The sequence below is a fragment of the Oncorhynchus mykiss genome, chromosome 2 (assembly GCF_013265735.2).
Source record: "Oncorhynchus mykiss isolate Arlee chromosome 2, USDA_OmykA_1.1, whole genome shotgun sequence".
Classification (NCBI taxonomy): domain Eukaryota; kingdom Metazoa; phylum Chordata; class Actinopteri; order Salmoniformes; family Salmonidae; genus Oncorhynchus; species Oncorhynchus mykiss.
The window spans coordinates 14901987-14924604 of record NC_048566.1 but is presented as its reverse complement, the minus strand read 5'-3'; the positions used below and the strand labels follow the sequence as shown (position 1 = coordinate 14924604).

The 22618-nt window shown below is 44.2% G+C and overlaps 1 protein-coding gene across 2 annotated transcripts; it reads left to right on the top strand.

Annotated features, from left to right (window-relative positions):
* Positions 1-737: 737 nt before the first annotated feature.
* LOC110534175 (cadherin-17) lies at positions 738-22217 on the top strand. 2 transcript variants are annotated; one of them, XM_036938593.1, is made up of 19 exons: positions 738-848; positions 9458-9530; positions 10078-10167; positions 10334-10471; positions 12032-12167; positions 12298-12456; positions 12867-13019; positions 13728-13927; positions 16464-16595; positions 16752-16902; positions 18071-18271; positions 18375-18451; positions 18909-19097; positions 19511-19755; positions 19845-19981; positions 20090-20314; positions 20416-20526; positions 20622-20738; positions 21001-22217. In XM_036938593.1, exons 2-19 carry the CDS (start codon positions 9480-9482, stop codon positions 21084-21086), a joined length of 2598 nt encoding a protein of 865 aa, XP_036794488.1. In that variant the 5' UTR covers positions 738-848; positions 9458-9479; the 3' UTR covers positions 21087-22217. The 2 variants fall into 2 exon arrangements, with proteins under 2 accessions (XP_036794488.1, XP_036794485.1); XM_036938590.1 differs by having other exon boundaries at positions 769-853.
* Positions 22218-22618: the final 401 nt, after the last annotated feature.

Below are 22618 nucleotides of genomic sequence, written 5' to 3'. Positions count from 1 at the left end.
CATATCTGTGTCTCAGCTAAGCTCCTCTAAACAGCTTACTACTAGACATTCTCAGACAGGAAGCAGTCATATTTGTGTCTCAGCTAAGATCCTCTAAACAGCTTACTACTAGACATTCTCAGACAGGAAGCAGTCATATCTGTGTCTCAGCTAAGCTCCTCTAAACAGCTTACTACTAGACATTCTCAGACAGGAAGCAGTCATATCTGTGTCTCAGCTAAGCTCCTCTAAACAGCTTACTACTAGACATTCTCAGACAGGAAGCAGTCATATCTGTGTCTCAGCTAAGCTCCTCTAAACAGCTTACTACTAGACATTCTCAGACAGGAAGCCGTTCATAAAGTCAAAGGTTAAAGTCCGCTTTGAGTGAGAATCTTTTCCAGTCCTTTGTAATCCCCACCTCCACCCTTACAGATTGTTCAGTCTGCCTGCTGGTTTTGACTGTGCGGTGATGAGTCCAGTAGCCAGTTGTATGGTTCTACAGAGATGAGCCTTTATCTTGTAGTAACAGTAAGAACTCTAATAGGGGCTTAGCACTAAATATTCATACATACATTACAACCTACAGTACTTTGGTTCCTGTGTCCCGTTCATGGTTGCCATTCTGTGACGATCATGTTATATTATACTATAATAATGTTATATTAATTTATTATATCCCTTAGTTACACTCACTTCTCCTGTCCCCCTGTTTCTCTATTGGCTCGGCCTGTTGTAGAGGCGGGGAGATTAGACAATGAATAGGTTCAATAAAGTATTGCGTGTTAATGCTGAGTTAACGTTTGACCAGGCTGGATGGGGCAGTAGTGATCACACTACAGTCGAAGGAGTTAAACAGGAACTCTTAAGTAAGGTATGTCTCTTCCTCTCTCACTCTTTCTCTCCCTATCTCTCTTTCTCTCTCTCTCTTTCTCTGTCTTTTTCTGTCATGAATGTTGAGTTGAAGCCTGTATCTATATATTGGTTACTTCTGTTTTCTATATGCGTGTTTAATATTGAGCATTTTCCATTAGGGGATTTCTTTTGTTGTGTGTTGTGATCTTGACTTGACTTTGCCAGGGCCTGTGTGTATATATGGCATCTTGAAGTCTGTGTTATTGAGCACCACTGTCCTGGGGCCACTGTGGCCTCTGGGCTCTGGTTTCTGGGTCAGACACAGGGGCCTGGGTTTGATCAGTCTGGTCTGGTTTGGTCTGGTCTTGGGGGCAGAGAGACACTTAAGGTCACTCAGTGTCGGCCTTCTAGAGACAGGCCTACATCAGGCCTCACACAAAGTTAGAAAAATGCATTCTACAGGTTGAGATTCATCTGTTTTTATAAAGGAGACATGTCCCAACATGTCAGAGTAGTGTGTTTACTTTAGTCCTCCATTTGGTGCTTGTCTGGAAGTGCCGGTTTGCTGTGTTCTGATCCCCATGTGTTGAGCATGATTAGTAATGGCGATTCTGGCGTGTGTCAGTCAGCCAATCAGCAGGGACAGAACTCCTGGTGACACAGAGAGTGCAGAGAGCCAGGGGGAGAGAGATGTAACAGGTGACTAACGGAAGACAATTTGTGTTTTAGGAGAAGGTCGTAGAAAAGGTCATAGCAGTAGGTAGATAGTGAGACAGGTAATGGAAGTTCTATGTAGACACCACAGGCGGCTGGTGGAACCTTAGTTGGGGAGGACAGGATCATAGTAATGGCTGGCATGGAATAAATGGAATGGTGTCGAACACATCAAACACATGGTTTCTATGTGTTTGATACCATTCACTCCATTCCAGCCATTATTATGAGTCATCCTGCCCTCAGCAGCCATCTGAGGTAGGGGAAATGAAATGGAGTGTGGAGTGTATCGTGCTGTGAGCAAAGCAAAGGTCGTCTGCAGCGGCAAGCCTCAAAGTCACATTCACACTCTTAATGTCCCCCATCACCTCTCTCTGCCCTCTGGAAGACTGATCATACACATAGACTCACACATACTGGACACACTATAGACTCACATGTACTGGACACACTGTAGACTCACAATACTGGACACACTATAGACTCACAAGTACTGGACACACTATAGACTCACTTGTACTGGACACACTATAGACTCACATGTACTGGACACACTATAGACTCATGTACTGGACACACTATAGACTCACATGTACTGGACACACTATAGACTCACATGTACTGGACACACTATAGACTCACATGTACTGGACACACTATAGACTCACATGTACTGGACACACTATAGACTCACATGTACTGGACACACTATAGACTCACATGTACTGGACACACTATAGACTCACATGTACTGGACACACTATAGACTCACAAGTACTGGACACACTATAGACTCACATGTACTGGACACACTATAGACTCACATGTACTGGACACACTATAGACTCACATGTACTGGACACACTGTAGACTCACATGTACTGGACACACTATAGACTCACAAGTACTGGACACACTATAGACTCACTTGTACTGGACACACTATAGACTCACATGTACTGGACACACTATAGACTCATGTACTGGACACACTATAGACTCACATGTACTGGACACACTATAGACTCATGTACTGGACACACTATAGACTCACATGTACTGGACACACTATAGACTCACATGCACTGGACACACTATAGACTTACATGTACTGGACACACTATAGACTCACATGTACTGGACACTGACACAGACAGAGAAACAGGTAAAACACACTGACACAGACAGAGAAACAGGTAACACACACTGACACAGACAGAGAAACAGGTCAAACACACTGACACAGACAGAGAAACAGGTAAAACACACGGTACAGATGCATTTCCTGTTGAGGTATAATATATCTACTCTGTTGTCGTTGTACATAACAGAATGTCCTGTAGCCTGTCATGAGGACGTGTACATAACAGAATGTCCTGTAGCCTGTCATGAGGACGTGTACATAACAGAATGTCCTGTAGCCTGTCATGAGGACGTGTACATAACAGAATGTCCTGTAGCCTGTCATGAGGACGTGTACATAACAGAATGTCCTGTAGCCTGTCATGAGGACGTGTACATAACAGAATGTCCTGTAGCCTGTCATGAGGACGTGTACATAACAGAATGTCCTGTAGCCTGTCATGAGGACGTGTACATAACAGAATGTCCTGTAGCCTGTCATGAAGACATGTACATAACAGAATGTCCTGTAGCCTGAAATGGAGACGTGTACATAATAGAATGTCCTGTAGCCTGTCATGAAGACGTGTACATAACAGAATGTCCTGTAGCCTGTCATGAAGACATGTACATAACAGAATGTCCTGTAGCCTGTCATGAGGACGTGTACATAACAGAATGTCCTGTAGCCTGTCATGAAGACATGTACATAACAGAATGTCCTGTAGCTTGTCATGAGGACGTGTACATAACAGAATGTCCTGTAGCCTGTCATGAAGACGTGTACATAACAGAATGTCCTGTAGCCTGAAATGGAGATGTGTACATAACAGAATGTCCTGTAACCTGTCATGGAGAAGTGTTAGTCATTTAGCAGACTCTATTATTCAGAATGACTTACAATAAGTGCGTTCATCTTAAGACACTGTAGCTAGGTGAGACAACAACACATCACAATGGTATCAGGTACATTTTCCCTCAACAAAGTATTTATCAGCAAAGTCAGTGCTAGTGGAGAAAGAGAAGTACCTTTTTTGTGGTGGGGTTTCAGATGTTTTCGAAAGATGGGCAGGGACTCTGTTGTATATATACAGTTGAAGTCGGATGTTTACATACACCTAAGCCAAATGCATTTAAACTCAGTTTTTCACAATTACTGACATTTAATCCTAGTAAAAATTCCCTGTCTTAGGTCAGTTAGGATCACCACTTTATTTAAAAAATGTGAAATGTCAGAATAATAGTAGAGAGAATGATTTATTTCAGCTTTTATTTCTTTCATCACATTCCCAGTGGGTCAGAAGTTTACATACACTCAATTAGTATTTGGTAGCATTGCCTTTAAATTGTTTAACTTGGGTCAAACGTTTTGGGTAGCCTTCCACAAGCTTCCCACAATAAGTTGGGTGAATTTGTGGCCCATTCCTCCTGACAGAGCTGGTGTAACTAAGTCAGGTTTGTAGGCCTCCTTGCTTGCACACGCTTTTCAGTTCTGCCCACAAATTTTCTATGGGATTGAGGTCAGGGTTTTGTGATGGCCACTCCAATACCTTGACTTTGTTGTCCTTAAGCCATGTTGCCACAACTTTGGAAGTATGCTTGGGGTCATTGTCCATTTGGGAGACCCATTTGCGACCAAGCTTTAACTTCCTGACTGATGTCTTGAGATGTTGCTTCAATATATCCACATAATTTTCTCCCTCATGATGCCATCTATTTTGTGAAGTGCACCAGTCCCTCCTGCAGCAAAGCACCCTCACAACATGACGCTGCCACCCCCGTGCTTCACTGTTGGGATGGTGTTCTACGGCTTGCAAACCTCCCCCTTTTCCCTCCAAACATAACGATGGTCATTATGGCCAAACAGTTCTATTTCTGTTTCAGCAGACCAGAGGACCTTTCTCCAAAAAGTACGATCTTTGTCCCCATGTGCAGTTGCAAACCATAGTCTGGCTTTTTTTATGGCGGTTCCTTGCTGAGCGTCCTTTCAGGTTATGTCAATATAGGACTCGTTTTAATGTAGATATACAGTGCCTTGCGAACGTATTCGGCCCCCTTGAACTTTGCGACCTTTTGCCACATTTCAGGCTTCAAACATAAAGATATAAAACTGTATTTTTTTGTGAAGAATCAACAACAAGTGGGACACAATCATGAAGTAGAACGACATTTATTGGATATTTCAAACTTTTTTAACAAATCAAAAACTGAAAAATTGGACGTGCAAAATTATTCAGCCCCTTTACTTTCAGTGCAGCAAACTCTCTCCAGAAGTTCAGTGAGGATCTCTGAATGATCCAATGTTGACCTAAATGACTAATGATGATAAATACAATCCACCTGTGTGTAATCAAGTCTCCGTATAAATGCACCTGCACTGTGATAGTCTCAGAGGTTCGTTAAAGCGCAGAGAGCATCATGAAGAACAAGGAACACACCAGGCAGGTCCGATATACTGTTGTGAAGAAGTTTAAAGCCGGATTTGGATACAAAAATATTTCCCAAGCTTTAAACATCCCAAGGAGCACTGTGCAAGCGATAATATTGAAATGGAAGGAGTATCAGACCACTGCAAATCTACCAAGACCTGGCCGTCCCTCTAAACTTTCAGCTCATACAAGGAGAAGACTGATCAGAGATGCAGCCAAGAGGCCCATGATCACTCTGGATGAACTGCAGAGATCTACAACTGAGGTGGGAGACTCTGTCCATAGGACAACAATCAGTCGTATATTGCACAAATCTGGCCTTTATGGAAGAGTGGCAAGAAGAAAGCCATTTCTTAAAGATATCCATAAAAAGTGTCGGTTAAAGTTTGCCACAAGCCACCTGGGAGACACACCAAACATGTGGAAGAAGGTGCTCTGGTCAGATGAAACCAAAATTGAACTTTTTTGCAACAATGCAAAACGTTATGTTTGGCGTAAAAGCAACACAGCTCATCACCCTGAACACACCATCCCCACTGTCAAACATGGTGGTGGCAGCATCATGGTTTGGGCCTGCTTTTCTTCAGCAGGGACAGGGAAGATGGTTAAAATTGATGGGAAGATGGATGGAGCCAAATACAGGACCATTCTGGAAGAAAACCTGATGGAGTCTGCAAAAGACCTGAGACTGGGACGGAGATTTGTCTTCCAACAAGACAATGATCCAAAACATAAAGCAAAATCTACAATGGAATGGTTCAAAAATAAACATATCCAGGTGTTAGAATGGCCAAGTCAAAGTCCAGACCTGAATCCAATCGAGAATCTGTGGAAAGAACTGAAAACTGCTGTTCACAAATGCTCTCCATCCAACCTCACTGAGCTCGAGCTGTTTTGCAAGGCAGAATGGGAAAAAATTTCAGTCTCACGATGTGCAAAACTGATAGAGACATACCCCAAGCGACTTACAGCTGTAATCGCAGCAAAAGGTGGCGCTACAAAGTATTAACTTAAGGGGGCTGAATAATTTTGCACGGCCAATTCTTCAGTTTTTGATTTGTTAAAAAAGTTTGAAATATCCAATAAATGTCGTTCCACTTCATGATTGTGTCCCACTTGTTGTTGATTCTTCACAAAAAAATACAGTTTTATATCTTTATGTTTGAAGCCTGAAATGTGGCAAAAGGTCGCAAAGTTCAAGGGGGCCGAATACTTTCGCAAGGCACTGTAGATATGTTCGTACCTGTTTCCTCCAGCATCTTCACAAGGTCTTTTGCTGTTGTTCTGGGATTGATTTGCACTTTTCGCACCAAAGTACGTTCATCTCTAGGAGACAGAACGCATCCTTCCTGAGCGGTATGATGGCTGTGTGGTCCCATGGTGTTCATACTTGCGTACTATTGTTTGTACAGATGAATATGGTAACTTCAGGCATTTGGAAATTGCTCCCAAGGATGAACCAGACTTGTGGAGGTCTGCAATTTGTTTTCTGAGGTCTTGGCGGATTTCTTTTTATTTTCCCATGATGTCAAGCAAAGAGGCACTGAGTTTGAAGGTAGGCCTTGAAATACATCCACAGGTACACCTCCAATTGACTCAAATTATGTCAATTAGCCTATCAGAAGCTTCTAAAGCCATGACATCATTTTCAGGAATGTTCCAAGCTATTTAAAGGCACAGTCAACTTAGTCTGTGTGAACTTCTGACCAACTGGAATTGTGATACAATGAATTATAAGTGAAATATTCTGTCTGTAAACTTGTGTCATGCACAAAGTGGATGTCCTAACCAACTTGCCAAAACTATAGTTTGTTAACAAGACATTTGTGGAGTGGTTGAAAAAATAGTTTTAATGACTCCAACCTAAGTGTATGTAAACTTCCGACTTCAACTGTATATAGACAGTGCCTTCGGAAAGTATTCAGACTCATTGAATTTTCCACATTTTGTTACGTTACAGCCTTATTCTAAACTGGATTAAATAAATGTTTTTCCACATCAATCTACACACAATACCCCATAATGACAAAAACAAAAACAGCTTTTTAGAAATGTTTGCACATGTATCAAAAATTAAAAACAGAAATACCTTATTTACATAAGTATTCCAGACCCTTTGCTATGAGACTCGAATTTAAGCATCCTGTTTCCATTGATCATCTTTGAGATGTTTCTACCTGTGGTAAATTAAATTGATTTGACCTGATTTGGAAAGGCACACACCTGTTTATAAAAGTTCCCACAGTTGACAGTGCATGTCAGAGCAAAAACCAAGCCATGAGGTCGAAAGAATTGACCGTAGAGCTCTGAGTCAGAATTGTGCCGAGGCACAGATCTGGGGAAGGGTACCAAAAAATGTCTGCAGCATTGAAGGTCCCCAATAACACAGTGGCCTCCATCATTCTTAAATGGAAGAAGTTTAGAACCACAAAGACTCTTCCTAGAGCTGGTCACCTGGCCAAACTGAGCATTCGGGGGAGAAGGGCCTTGGTCAGAGAGGTGACCAAGAATCCGATTGTCACTCTCGCAGAGCTCTAGAGGTCCTCTGTGGAGATGGGAGTAACTTCTAGAAGGACAACCATCTCTGCAGCACTCCACCAATCAGGCCTTTATGGTAGAGTGGCCAAGCAGATGCCACTCCTCAGTTAAAGGCACATGAAATCCCACTTGGAGTTTGCCAAAAGGCACCTAAAGGACTCTCAGACCATGAGAAACAAGATTATCTGGTCTGATAAAATCAAGATTTGGCCTAAATGCCAAGCGTCATGTCTGGAGGAAACCTGGCACAATCCCTACGGTCAAGCATGGTGGTGGCAGCATCATGCTGTGGGTATGTTTATCAGCGGCAGGGACTGGGAGACTAGCCAGGGTCGAGGCAAAGATGAATGGAGCAAAGGACAGAGAGATCCTTGATGAAAACCTGCTCCAGAGCTTTCAGGACCTCAGACTGGGGCAAAGGTTCACCTTCCAACAGGACAACGACCCTGAGCACACAGGCAACACAATGCAGGAGTGGCTTCAGGACAAGTCTCTGAATGTCCTTGAGTGGCCCAGCCAGAGTCCGGACTTGAACCCAATTGAACTTCTCTGGAGAGACCTGAAAATAGCTGTGTAGCGACACTCCCCATCCAACCTAACAGAGCTTGAGAGGATCTGCAGAGAAGAATGGGAGAAACTCCCAAAATACAAGAGTGCAAAGCGTCATACCCAAGCGTCATACCCAAGTATACTCAAGGCTGTAATCGCTGCCAAAGGTGCTTCAACAAAGTACTGAGTAAAGGGTCTGAATACTTATGTAAATGTGATATTTCAGTTTTATATTTGTAGTAAATTAGCAACATTTTCTAAAAACCTGTTTCTGCTTTGTCATCATGTTTTTGTCTCTCTATGACTGTGCTGCTGTTGGGGCAAGGAGGAGCTCACAGACGGACACTATTTCAATCTGCAGTATTACACACACACCTTTAGGGTGGTTTTACTCTCTCTGTCCACCTGCCCTAAACTGTTATATCAGGCTCTGAGGTCACTGTCAGGTCATGGGGGAGTCCGACACCTGAGTGACCTTTCACTAACAAATTAGTCACGTCTGGAGGGGGAGGGGGGTGGTGGTCATCCAGTCATCTTCAAAAGGGAATACTTCCTCTAGATAGCCTAGCTACCTGTCCCCTCTCTGCTCCTAGAGCTTAAAACTCCCATGTATGGTCAGTCATGGCTGCCGCTGGCTCAGATGTTCTGTTTCTAACCAGGAAGCGGGGCTTTCTGGTTGAGTGGGAGGAGTCCTGCACATGAATGCCATTGACTTCCCCATCAGCTCAAAGTCTGTCTTGAGTGAGAGAGAGATAGTGTGGCACTGGCAGGGGACAGTTGGACTACAGTACACTCCCTTAGTGGATCCCTGTTAGTGATACTAAGAGAGAGAGATGGTGTGGAACTGGCAGGGGACAGTTGGACTACAGTACACTCCCTTAGTGGATCCCTGTTACTGATACTAAGAGAGAGAGATAGTGTGGAACTGGCAGGGGACAGTTGGACTACAGTACACTCCCTTAGTGGATCCCTGTTACTGATACTAAGAGAGAGAGATAGTGTGGAACTGGCAGGGGACAGTTAGACTACAATACACTCCCTTAGTGGATCCCTGTTAGTGATACTAAGATAGAGCCTGTTTGCCCTTGACTCTAGTCCTTCAGGTGAATTAGTAACAGACACTACTACCAGGGAATGTGCTGAAAAAAAGTTTGAGAAGCCCTGACCTACACAACCTCTCATTGACAAAGGGCTTATTACAGTCTACCTCTGTGTATTCTAATCCTCCTCCACCCCATCCTCTCCCTCTCATCTTCATCCTCTCCTCTCAGAGTCTCATCCCTGAAGCTCATCATGGCACATCCCACAATGCACCTGCTGCTGCTCAGCCTCCTCATCGCCACCGTGAGTTCACTCCAACCTCAAATATTTTAAGTTATACTGTATTACTCTACATACATGAACTCTTACATTGATATTTGACTGTCACTGTTTGAGGAGTGAGACTTCTCTGGGTTCTGTTCCGGTTTGTTTCTGCAAGGTGAGCTTTGGCTCTGGTTGGCTTGGAAACGAGCCACAGGGCGTTGTGCCGCCCTCTGTGACTTATTAGCGTTACTGAAAGATTGAATGAAGGACGCACAGGCTCACGCAGGCCAGACAGTCTCCTTCAGTGGAAATCTGTAGAGTCGGTCAATGAGTAACTGTCCTTCTGCATGGAGAGAGAGAACGTCTAGCCCATGCTGTAGTGTTTTGTCCTTGAGAACACCAAGGGTTTTACATTTTCATTACAGCCTGGCACACCGGATTCTAATTAAGGTGTTCATTCATAGTTGAGTGATTGAATCAGGAGTGCAAGTACTTGGCTGGTGCAAAAATGTGCAACTCTGGAGCTTTTCAACGACTGGAGTCCAGGAACACTGGTCTACTGTATATTCATCAAGTGTTGTGATAGGCTGCTGGGAAAGGCCTGGAGAAGGGACCACTGGAGAACAAGGTTCTAGACGTGCCAGAGGGGACACCTGTACCCTACGCCCTCTACCAGGTAACACAAACACACACACACACACACACACACACACACACACACACACACACACACACACACACACACACACACACACACACACACACACACACACACACACACACACGCCCCTGTCCCCTTCATTTCTGGTCTTTGTATTAATACATTCTCCCTCCGTCTGCAGTTCCAATCGTCCCACCTCGAGGTTGATGGGTTCAGATTGACAGGAGCGACTGAAGGAAAGATCAGCATCTCAGAGGACGGCTGGCTCTACCTGGAACAGACCCTGGACTGGGCCCACACACAGACACATACTCTGGAGGTGACACACACACACACACACAAACTGACACACATACACACACACACACACACACACACTGTAGAAGTTAACACACACACATACACAATGCAGAAGTTAACACACACTGTAGAAGTTAATACACACACACTGTAGAAGATAACACACAAACACACACTGTAGAAGTTAACATGCGCTGTAGAAGTTAACACACACACACACTGTAGAAGTTAACACACACAGACACACACTGTAGAAGTTAACAGACACACACACTGTAGAAGTTAACACACACACACACTGTAGAAGTTAACACACACACACACTGTAGACGTTAACACACACACACACACACACACACACACTGTAGAAGTTAACACACACAGACACACACTGTAGAAGTTAACACACACACACTGTAGAAGTTAACACACACACACACACTGTAGAAGTTACACACACACTGTAGAAGTTAACACACACACACACTGTAGAAGTTAACACACACACACACACACTGTAGAAGTTAACACACACACACACACACACACACTGTAGAAGTTAACACACACAGACACACACTGTAGAAGTTAACACACACACACACACTGTAGAAGTTAACACACACAGACACACACTGTAGAAGTTAACAGACACAGACACACACTGTAGAAGTTAACACACACACACACACACTGTAGAAGTTACACACACACACACACACTATAGAAGTTAACACACACACACACACACACACACACACACTGTAGAAGTTAACACACACACACACTGTAGAAGTTAACACACACACACACTGTAGAAGTTAACACACACACACACACTGTAGAAGTTAACACACACAGACACACACTGTAGAAGTTAACACACACACACACACACACACTGTAGAAGTTAACACACACACACACACTGTAGAAGTTAACATACACAGACAAACACTGTAGTAGTTAACATACACAGACCACACAATGTAGTAGTTAACATACACAGACCACACACTATAGTAGTTAACATACACAGACCACACACTATAGTAGTTAACATACACAGACCACACAATGTAGTAGTTAACATACACAGACCACACAATGTAGAAGTTAACATACACAGACCACACACTATAGTAGTTAACATACACAGACCACACAATGTAGTAGTTAACATACACAGACCACACAATGTAGTAGTTAACATACACGTGATACAAGTTAGTATTTGAGTGAACCCAGAGTCTCTGGTGGAACAGCTGGCACTGCAGTACAGCACCCTTAACCACTGCGCCACCCGGGAGGCCATAACCTTAACAATTCTGACTTAATACTTAACCTTAAACACATCCAACTTCAAAACAACTTCAAAATGTGACGTTTGAGAAACATGGATGAACGTCTAATTCTGATGTGAGACTGTGAGAGCTGGTAGGACACACACACAGACATACACACACTGTCGATTCACAGATCTGACAAGTACCTGCATGCACACACATACACAATGTCATTTAGTATAGACCCACACACACATCCCAGCTTCATGTTGTTGTTGTTGTTGTTGTTGTAGCTGGAGGCCTTAGTGGGTTCAGAACCAGTAGAAGGTCCAGTCATCATCACCATCAACGTGTTGGATGTCAACAACCACGCCCCGTCCTTCAACCAGACTGACTACATTGGCATCGTCAAGGAACGTACCCCCGCAGGTCTGTCTGCCTGTCACTCTGTCTGTCACTCTGTCTGTCACTATGTCTGTCACTCTGTCTGACTGACTGTCTGTCTATCCGTCTGTTTGTCTGTCTGCGTGTGTGTTCATTATGTGTGTGTGTGTTGCAGGTGTTCCATTTGCGCGTGTGTTTGCTACTGACCTGGATGACCCAGAGTCTCCCAACGCCCATCTAAGTTACACCCTGGTCTCCCAGATCCCCAACAGAGACAACACCCTGTTCTTCCAGATCAACAGCAACACAGGAGAGATTTCTACTACTGCCGAGGGTAACACACACACACACACACACACACACACACACACACACACACACACACACACACACACACACACACACACACACACACACACACACACACACACACACACACACACACACACACACTCCCGGAGATCCTCAAAGTGCACACACATAGATCATCCCAGATATTGTGGTCTCTAATCTCATCCTGTATGAGTGCTAATCTGTGAGTTCTGCATCCTTTAATCTCACACCAGCCCAGATCACCACAACTCAACTCTCATGCTCCAGATTAACACATCAGATTAACACATGCTTGGTGTCAGATTGACCACGTGATTATATTACTGATTACAGCTGTGTGTGTGTGTGTGTGTGTGTGTGTGTGTGTGTGTGTGTGTGTGTGTGTGTGTGTGTGTGTGTGTGTTCCTGCAGGAGAGCGTCTGCTGAAGGCCAGAGAAAGTGTTATTCATTCCAGAGGAGGGGACTTCAGTGATTCTCTGAAGAAGAGGTTTGATGACTACTGCACCCCCACAGGGGACATCCCTTATGAACTCAACCCCTTCTACAGCTGTGTGCAGAGAGCAGGTCTGTGTGTACTTCACTATATTTACTTGTAGTTTAAGATGAAACTATAAAATCACTATTGTCAGGTAAACCTGACCAAGATGGTCCAAATAGATAGATGATTGAGCCCATAGCAGACCACAAGGGGGAGGATAAAGAGAAAAAGAGGAGGGCATTTCAGAGAGGATGCAAATAGAGCAGAGCACATGCAGACACTTGGAAACATGTCAGGCAGAGAAAGAGAGAGAGAGTGAGAGAGAGGGGGATAAAGAGAGAGGGGGGGATAAAGAGAGAGATAGGGATAGAGAGAGTGAGGGATAGAGACAGAGACATAGAGAGTGAGAGATAGATAGATTAATTCAAGTGATTAAGGCTGATTAAGAGGTTAATGGTGTGATTGAGAGGCTGCTGAACAGAACCTCCTCTACATAATGTTGTTGAGTTCAGCTGTGGCCACTGGCCAGAGCAGCCTGACCTCTCACCTCTGACCCCTGTGTTATCACACAGAGAGCCCCGAGGCCACGCTCCGATATTCCCGTATAGTCCACTACTACTAGTACACTACTTTTGTCCAGGGCCCTACGTTTGGCCAGTTCATCCATAGACATACAGGGCGATAGTCAAACACAGTGTGCCATATGGGAAATAAGGAATCATTTGGGCCTGTCTTCTTCGGTGGTGCCTGTGTATTGACTGTGAATGGTCCTGTTTCTTCCTCTGTGGTTGTAGAGTCTCGGAGGCTGAACCCTCTGGAAGACCCAGACTTCACGCTGATTGTTCGTGTGGAGGACATGGGCGGGGAGTCGGTGAACGCTCTCAACGGTAACGCGAGGGTTAAAATTGTCGTGCAGGAGAACCTGTGGGTCAATCCTGGACCGATCAACCTCAGAGAACAGTTGAAAGGGATATACCCCATGCCCATCGGCAAGGTACGGCAGGGGTGGAAATCACACTCACACAATCACTATAGGTTCCCCAGTACCTAACTAAGGAGACTGTTTAGAAAACACTAAGAACCTAAAGAGACTGTTTAGAAAACACTAAGAACTTAAAGAGACTGTTTAGAAAACACTAAGAACCTAAAGAGACTGTTTAGAAAACACTAAGAACCTAAAGAGACTGTTTAGAAAACACTAAGAACCTAAAGAGACTGTTTAGAAAACACTAAGGACATAAAGAGACTGTTTAGAAAACACTAAGAACCTAAAGAGACTGTTTAGAAAACACTAAGGACATAAAGAGACTGTTTAGAAAACACTAAGAACCTAAAGAGACTGTTTAGAAAACACTAAGGACATAAAGAGACTGTTTAGAAAACACTAAGAACCTAAAGAGACTGTTTAGAAAACACTAAGAACCTAAAGAGACTGTTTAGAAAACACTAAGAACCTAAAGAGACTGTTTAGAAAACACTAAGGACATAAAGAGACTGTTTAGAAAACACTAAGAACCTAAAGAGACTCTAGAAAACACATAATCAGCATGCATACCTTAAATTTGATCTCCTATTGACATCACTGCATGATTAAAGGAAAATGTTACATATAAAGCAGTTAAGATACAGTACATAAAAAAAAAAGTATTTAGTCAGCCACCAATTGTGCAAGTTCTCCTACTTAAAAAGATGAGAGAGGCCTGTAATTTTCATCATAGGTACACTTCAACTATGACAGACAAAATGAGGAAAAAAAAATCCAGAAAATCACATTGTAGGATTTTTTATGAATTTATTTGCAAATTATGGTGGAAAATAAGTATTTGGTCATCTACAAACAAGCAAGATTTCTGGCTCTCACAGACCTGTAACTTCTTCTTTAAGAGGCTCCTCTGTCCTCCACTCGTTACCTGTATTAATGGCACCTGTTTGAACTTGTTATCAGTATAAAAGACACCTGTCCACAACCTCAAACAGTCACACTCCAAACTCCACTATGGCCAAGACCAAAGAGCTGTCAAAGGACACCAGAAACAAAATTGTAGACCTGCACCAGGCTGGGAAGACTGAATCTGCAATAGGTAAGCAGCTTGGTTTGAAGAAATCAACTGTGGGAGCAATTATTAGGAAATGGAAGACATACAAGACCACTGATAATCTCCCTCGATCTGGGGCTCCACGCAAGCTCTCGCCCCGTGGGGTCAAAATGATCACAAGAACGGTGAGCAAAAATCCCAGAACCACATGGGGGGACCTAGTGAATGACCTGCAGAGAGCTGGGACCAAAGTAACAAAGCCTACCATCAGTAACACACTACGCCGCCAGGGACTCAAATCCTGCAGTGCCAGACGTGTCCCCTTGCTTCAGCCAGTACATGTCCAGGCCCATCTGAAGTTTGCTAGAGAGCATTTGGATGATCCTGAAGAAGATTGGGAGAATGTCATATGGTCAGATGAAACCAAAATATAACTTTTTGGTAAAAACTCAACTAGTTGTGTTTGGAGGACAAAGAATGCTGAGTTGCATCCAAAGAACACCATACCTACTGTGAAGCATGGGGGTGGAAACATCATGCTTTGGGGCTGTTTTTCTGCAAAGGGACCAGGACGACTGATCCGTGTAAAAGAAAGAATGAATGGGGCCATGTATCGTGAGATTTTGAGTGAAAACCTCCTTCCATCAGCAAGGGCATTGAAGATGAAACGTGGCTGGGTCTTTCAGCATGACAATGATCCCAAACACACCGCCCGGGCAACGAAGGAGTGGCTTCGTAAAAAGCATTTCAAGGTCCTGGAGTGGCCTAGCCAGTCTCCAGATCTCAACCCCATAGAATATCTTTGGAGGGAGTTGAAAGTCCATGTTGCCCAGCAACAGCCCCAAAACATCACTGCTCTAGAGGAGATCTGCATGGAGGAATGGGCCAAAATACCAGCAACAGTGTGTGAAAACCTTGTGAAGACTTACATAAAACGTTTGACCTCTGTCATTGCCAACAAAGGGTATATAACAAAGTATTGAGATAAACTTTTGTTATTGACCAAATACTTATTTTCCACCATAATTTGCAAATAAATTCATTAAAAATCCTACAATGTTATTTTCTGGATTTTTTTTCTCATTTTGTCTGTCATAGTTGAAGTGTACCTATGATGAAAATTAAAGGCCTTTCTCATCTTTTTAAGTGGGAGAACTTGCACAATTGGTGGCTGACTAAATACTTTTTTGCCCCACTGTATATATATAGATAGATAGATAGATGTCTGTCTGTCTGTCTGTCTGTCTGTCTGTCTGTCTGTCTGTCTGTCTGTCTGTCTGTCTGTCTGTCTGTCTGTCTGTCTGTCTGTCTGTCTGTCTGTCTGTCTGTCTGCCTGCCTGCCTGCCTGCCTGCCTGCCTGCCTGCCTGCCTGCCTGCCTGCCTGCCTGCCTGCCTGCCTGCCTGCCTGCCTGCCTGCCTGCCTGTCTGTCTGTCTGTCTGTCTGTCTGTCTGACTGACTGACTGACTGACTGACTGTCTGATGTCTCCCTGCAGGTCCAGTCTAATGATCCCAGTGCCTTCTACAGGCTGGTACAGAAAGAACGGGAGCTGACGTTCCCCTTCAATGTCACGGAGGAAGGAGACATTCTGCTGACTGAGGAGCTGGACAGAGAGGACAAGGCCATGGTAACCAGCAAGTGCTCCTCATCACAATCACTATCTAACACTCTGGTCCCAAGCAGCATTATTTAATGGAGTACTGTCCATCACTGGATAGTTCACATAAAAATAAATGTGAACTAAAAACTAAAAAATAAATGTGTGTGTGTGTGTGTGTTCCAGTACATCCTGGTGGTGTTTGCTGAGGATAGCTATGGTAACCAGGTAGACCCTCCCCTGGAAGTGCAGGTGGTGGTGGACGATGTGAATGATAACGCTCCAATCTGTGAGGAGGAACTCAGTGTGTTTGAAGTGCAGGAGAATGAACCCACAGGTAACTAACTACTGGATGTGTGTGTGATAGGTTGGAGATGTGTGATTCACTACACAGCCAGAAGTATGTGGACACCCCTTTAAATTAGTGGATTCGGCTATTTAAGCCATAGCAGCAAATGGGGGACCAACTCAATATTAATGCCCATGATTTTGGAATGAGATGTTTGACGAGCAGGTGTCCACATACTTACTTTTACATTTCATTGACCCTGATGTGCATTCCATAAATGTGTGAAAAGTCTCGTATCTTGTGACTTTGATGTTAGGACTGTGTTGTGACTGATGTTAGGACTGTGTTGTGACTGATGTTAGGACTGTGTTGTGACTGATGTTAGGACTGTGTTGTGACTGATGTTAGGACTGTGTTGTGACTGATGTTAGGACTGTGTTGTGACTGATTTTAGGACTGTGTTGTGACTGATGTTAGGACTGTGTTGAGGCTGGTGTTAGGACTGTGTTGAGGCTGGTGTTAGGACTGTGTTGTGGCTGGTGTTAGGACTGTGTTGTGACTGATGTTAGGACTGTGTTGTGACTGATGTTAGGACTGTGTTGAGATTGATGTTAGGACTGTGTTGAGGCTGGTGTTACGACTGTGTTGAGACTGATGTTAGGACTGTGTTGAGGCTGGTGTTAGGACTGTGTTGAGGCTGGTGTTAGGACTGTGTTGAGACTGGTGTTAGGACTGTGTTGAGGCTGGTGTTAGGACTGTGTTGTGACTGGTGTTAGGACTGTGTTGAGACTGGTGTTAGGACTGTGTTGTGACTGATGTTAGGACTGTGTTGAGACTGATGTTAGGACTGTGTTGAGATTGATGTTAGGACTGTGTTGAGGCTGGTGTTACGACTGTGTTGAGACTGATGTTAGGACTGTGTTGAGGCTGGTGTTAGGACTGTGTTGAGGCTGGTGTTAGGACTGTGTTGAGACTGGTGTTAGGACTGTGTTGAGGCTGGTGTTAGGACTGTGTTGTGACTGGTGTTAGGACTGTGTTGAGGCTGGTGTTAGGACTGTGTTGTGACTGGTGTTAGGACTGTGTTGAGACTGGTGTTAGGACTGTGTTGAGACTGGTGTTAGGACTGTGTTGTTATATTAAAGGTATGTGTGTTCAGAGCTGAAGCATTCTAATAGTAACTCATATAACTTGTATGATTGGTTCCTCTGGGTTCCAGGCAGCCCAGTCGGACATCTGATGGTGCATGATGCTGATGATGACAACACACCCAACGCACTGCTCTCCTATTCGTTGGTGACCCAAACCCCTTCCTCCGTCTTTACCATCGATGGCATCAGCGGCCGCATCCAGGCCAAGCAGATGCTCCAACGCAGAGATGCAACAGAGTACCACCTCACTGTCAGAGTAAACGACCCAGGTACATGCACACACACACACTTGACTTTTGTCTAAAAGTTTGAACAGCACAGACACGTGTTTGCTTCAATGGGCCCTCACATACTGTTGTGTGTCTTCGTCAGGTTTCAGCACAGAATGTAAGGTCCTCATCAAGGTTATCGACATCAACAATGAGCTGCCCATCTTCGAGATTAATGACGTGAGACATACCTGAGACACACACCTGAGTTTCATAGATGCTTTAGTTGGTATGGGTTGTTGACCTGTGACCTTTAATACTCTCTCTCTCTCTCTCTCTCTCTGTCTCTCTTTCTCGCTCACTTTATCACTCCCTCTCTCTGTCTCTCTCTCCCTCCCTCTCCCTCTCCCTCCCTCTCTGTCCCTCTGTCTCTCTCTCTGTCTCTTTCTGTCTGTCTGTCTCTCTCTCCGTCTCTCTCTATCTCTGTCTCTCTCTGTCTCTCTGTATCTCTCTGTCTCTCTCTCCCCCTGTCTCTCTCTGTCTCTCTCTCTGTCTCTCTCTCTGTCTCTCTGTTTCTCTCTCTCTCTCTCTCTCTCTCTCTCTCGCTCCCTCTCTGTCTCTCTCTGTCTCTCTGTTTCTCTCTCTCTCCCTCTGTCTCTCTCTGTCTCTCGCTGTCTCTCTCTCTGTCTCTCTGTAGTATGGTAGTCACAACCTGTCTGAAGACACAGCTCTAGGCCACACCCTCCTGACAGTGAAAGCCACAGACGCTGACGACCCTGGAACAGGAAGCTCCCGCATCGAGTTCCACATAACCGCTGGCAACGAAGATGGAGTTTTCGCCATGGAGACAGACGACAATGGGGAGGGCAGGCTTGTTGTTGCTAAGGTAACTTCATACTGAAAGACACCTACGAAAGGTCAGATTTTGATAGGTGATGATAAAGATGATAAGCTGATCCTAGATCTATGGTTGTATTGATTATTAAAGGAAACGTCCACCAGCAGGCTGAAACAAACCCACAAAAACGCTTCCATTTTGCTCCAGAATGCTCACAGACCTCTCTCTCCCTTCCTCCCCATCTGCCTCCCTCCCCCTTCCCCTCCCCCTCTCTTTCCCTTCCTCCACCCTCCCTTCCTCCCCGTCCCTTCCTCTCCCCCCTCCCTTCCTCCCCCTCTCTCTCCCTTCCTCCCCCCTCCTTTCCTCCCCCTCTCTCTCCCTTCATCCCCCCTCGATCTCCCTTCGTCCCCCTTCTCTCTCACTCCTTCCCCTCTCTCCCTCCTTCCCGCCTCTTTCTCCAGCCTCTGAACTATGAGACTGCTTCCTCCTATAAGCTACAGATTGATGCTCGTAACCCAGAGCCGCTGGTGAGCGGTCTCGAGTACGGCGCTGAGTCGTCCGCCGTGGTCTCGGTGGCGATCAGTGACGTTGATGAGGCTCCAGTGTTTGACATGGACATTCTGGATGTCACGGTGCCAGAGGACACCAAGGAGGGAGCTACGCTGCTCAAAATAGACGCCAAGGACCCAGAGGGAAAAGAGATACTGTAATCACATTATGAGAGGGACTGATGTTGTATGTGTGTTATGGCTCTGATAGTGTATATTTTGTGCTCTAACTGTGTGTGTATTGTAGGTTCAAGATGGAGGGAGACACTAAGGGTTGGCTGGAGATTGATCCTGCTACTGGAGAGATAAAGATAAAGAATAAAGCTGTGCTGGACAGAGAGACGGTGGAGGCCTTCCACTTTACTGTTGTCGCCTTCGAGAAAGGTGACGAACACACATATGTATATTTCTGATACTTTTTTGACCCACACACTGCCAGTTTGAGTCCAGGTTAGAGAATATCCATAATGAATAATATCTCTCCACCCCCAGCCAATCCAGAGCTGTCCTCAGAGCGCGAGGTGTCTGTGAGGCTGCTGGATGTGAATGACAATGTCCCCAAGCTGACAGAGAACCAGGCCTTCATCTGTGTGAAGAAGCCCCAGCCTATAGTCCTGACGGCCCTGGACGCGGACGCAGACCCCTTCGGAGCACCTTTCACATTCAGCCTGGCCCAGGGCAAGAAGTCCCCCAACTGGGACCTAAGCGCTGTGGACGGTACACATTTGTTAGACAAGACTACATCTCCTAGAGATCCTGTCGATTAATGTGCTCCCGTGCTGATGTGGGATTGTGTCTCTTCCCTTGGTTTCCTGTAGGTACGTCTGCTAAACTGACCCTGAAGAAATCTCCCACCGAGGACAAAACCTTCCTAATCCCCATCAACATCAAAGACAACGCTGGCATGGGCATCACACAGAAGTTTGAGGGTGAGTGGTTACAGCCAGCTGTGTGTGATAGCACCCATCACACACAAGACCATGTAGCTGTGAGTGGGTGTCTGATGTGTGTGTTCTCCCTACAGTGCGAGTGTGTAACTGCACAGAGCTGGGATACTGTTTCACCGAGCCGGGCGTTCATGCAGGGGTGTTAGGAATGCCCACCACCATCGGAATCCTGGCTGGAACTGTCGGATTCATCGGTGAGTAACAGGCGCTGTTGTTCACTGGTGTTGTTGCTATGCACTGCACTTTAAGGGAAGAGGGCGGAGTGGTACAATCCAGGAACTAAGACCTAACGGTAGCATAAAACGTATTGTTGTTGATAGTTTTTCTGGTTCTTTTTGACTAATCTCTCATGGACAGACTAATCGAGTATCTAACGCAATTATGCAGGATTTTAGTTCTGGGTTTGCGATAATATGTTTTGACTGTTATTGACGGGTGATGTCACTTCCTCCCTAGCCCTGGTCCTGATCATCGCTTTCCATCGTATAAAGAAGGACAACCAGAAGAAAGCCTTGCTGGGAGAAACGGACGCCATTCTCTAGAAACATATGAGATAGCATGTGTTTGTTTAATTGTTATATTTCTGAAGAACAGATCTACTTTGATTGGTTGTATGCACGTTATAAATACTACCTGGTTTCGTCATAATCATGCGCTCATTGAGCTCAATAACTTATTTCCCTTGTCAGTGAATTTTGTCTGTATTTAGAATTTAGACTGTCCCTTCTCAGCTAGTGTGTCTTGACTGGCTGTGCACTGTGTGTGACGGTTCAAACACTCCATTTCAAGCTGCTTGCTGGAATTGTGTAGTCTGTTGCTCAGAGACTTTAGTTCACCGTTTGCCCCTGACTGTTGTTTGTGGTTGATACTGTCTTTATACTGATACTCCATGATGTTTTTTGATGAGGCCTGATATTAGTGAAGATGCTAGCTAGCCGAGGGTTAAATTAGGACGGTTCCACCACTTTAGAATGGGAGAAAGACTGCCTACAGTAAAGAGTAGAAATGACCATGGAAAAACAACTGATGTTGGAGACAGTTCCAACACCTAAACATCCCTCAATTTAACCCTTAGTGTTAACTGTTTGACAAGCCCAGTGTAAATGAGTGCCTGGTGAATGTCTGTGTGTACCAAGGTTATTATAGTTTTGTGATTTTCTATTCAATTTTATTTCTATTAGTTTTTCAATTAAAAAAATTAATTCAGTTTAGTTTCCATTCGGTTTTAGACTTGATTTACTAGTTTTTATTCTGTTTCAGTAGGATAAAAAACATATTTAGTTTTTATTCTGTTTCAGTAGGATAAAAAACATATTTAGTTTTTATTCTGTTTCAGTAGGATAAAAAACATATTTAGTTTTTATTCTGTTTCAGTAGGATAAAAAACATATTTAGTTTTTATTCTGTTTCAGTAGGATAAAAAACATATTTAGTTTTTATATTATTCAGTTGTAGTTTTGGTTTCAGTTTCAGTTGTAGTTTCAGTTTTGGTTTCAGTTTCAGTTGTAGTTTCAGTTGTAGTTTCAGTTTACTCAATTGTTTTTCCAATTTTTGTTTTTAATTCATTTTCATTTCAGTTTTCGTTTACTATTATAACCTTGGTGTGTGCAACACAGTAATGGAGAGAGGAGTGGGGAAAATGTCTGTCTGAATAAAGGCTATCTGGACCTACTGCTTTTGAGTAAAATGGTGTGCTTTGGTCTGAGAGAGGAATGTAATATTATGTGTATGTGTGTGTGCTTTGGTCTGAGAGAGGAATGTAATATTATGTGTATGTGTGTGTGCTTTGGTCTGAGAGAGGAATGTAATATGTGCATGTGTGTTTGCTTTGGTCTGAGAGAGGAATGTAATATGTGCATGTGTGTTTGCTTTGGTCTGAGAGAGGAATGTAATATGTGCATGTGTGTTTGCTTTGGTCTGAGAGAGGAATGTAATATTATGTGCATGTGTGTTTACTTTGGGCTGAGAGATGAATGTAATATGTGCATATGTGTTTACTTTGGGCTGAGAGAGGAATGTAATATGTGCATGTGTGTTTACTTTGGGCTGAGAGATGAATGTAATATGTGCATAT

What these genes read in the sequence shown, in the direction of transcription:
- LOC110534175 (XM_036938593.1), top strand. Translation starts at nt 9,480, where the DNA reads ATGGCACATCCCACAATGCACCTGCTGCTGCTCAGCCTCCTCATCGCC. An exon ending in ACAGAGAGGACAAGGCCATG is followed by an intron (nt 16,596 to 16,751) that starts GTAACCAGCAAG and finishes TGTGTGTTCCAG; the next exon opens with TACATCCTGGTGGTGTTTGC. An exon ending in TGTTGTCGCCTTCGAGAAAG is followed by an intron (nt 19,982 to 20,089) that starts GTGACGAACACA and finishes CTCCACCCCCAG; the next exon opens with CCAATCCAGAGCTGTCCTCA.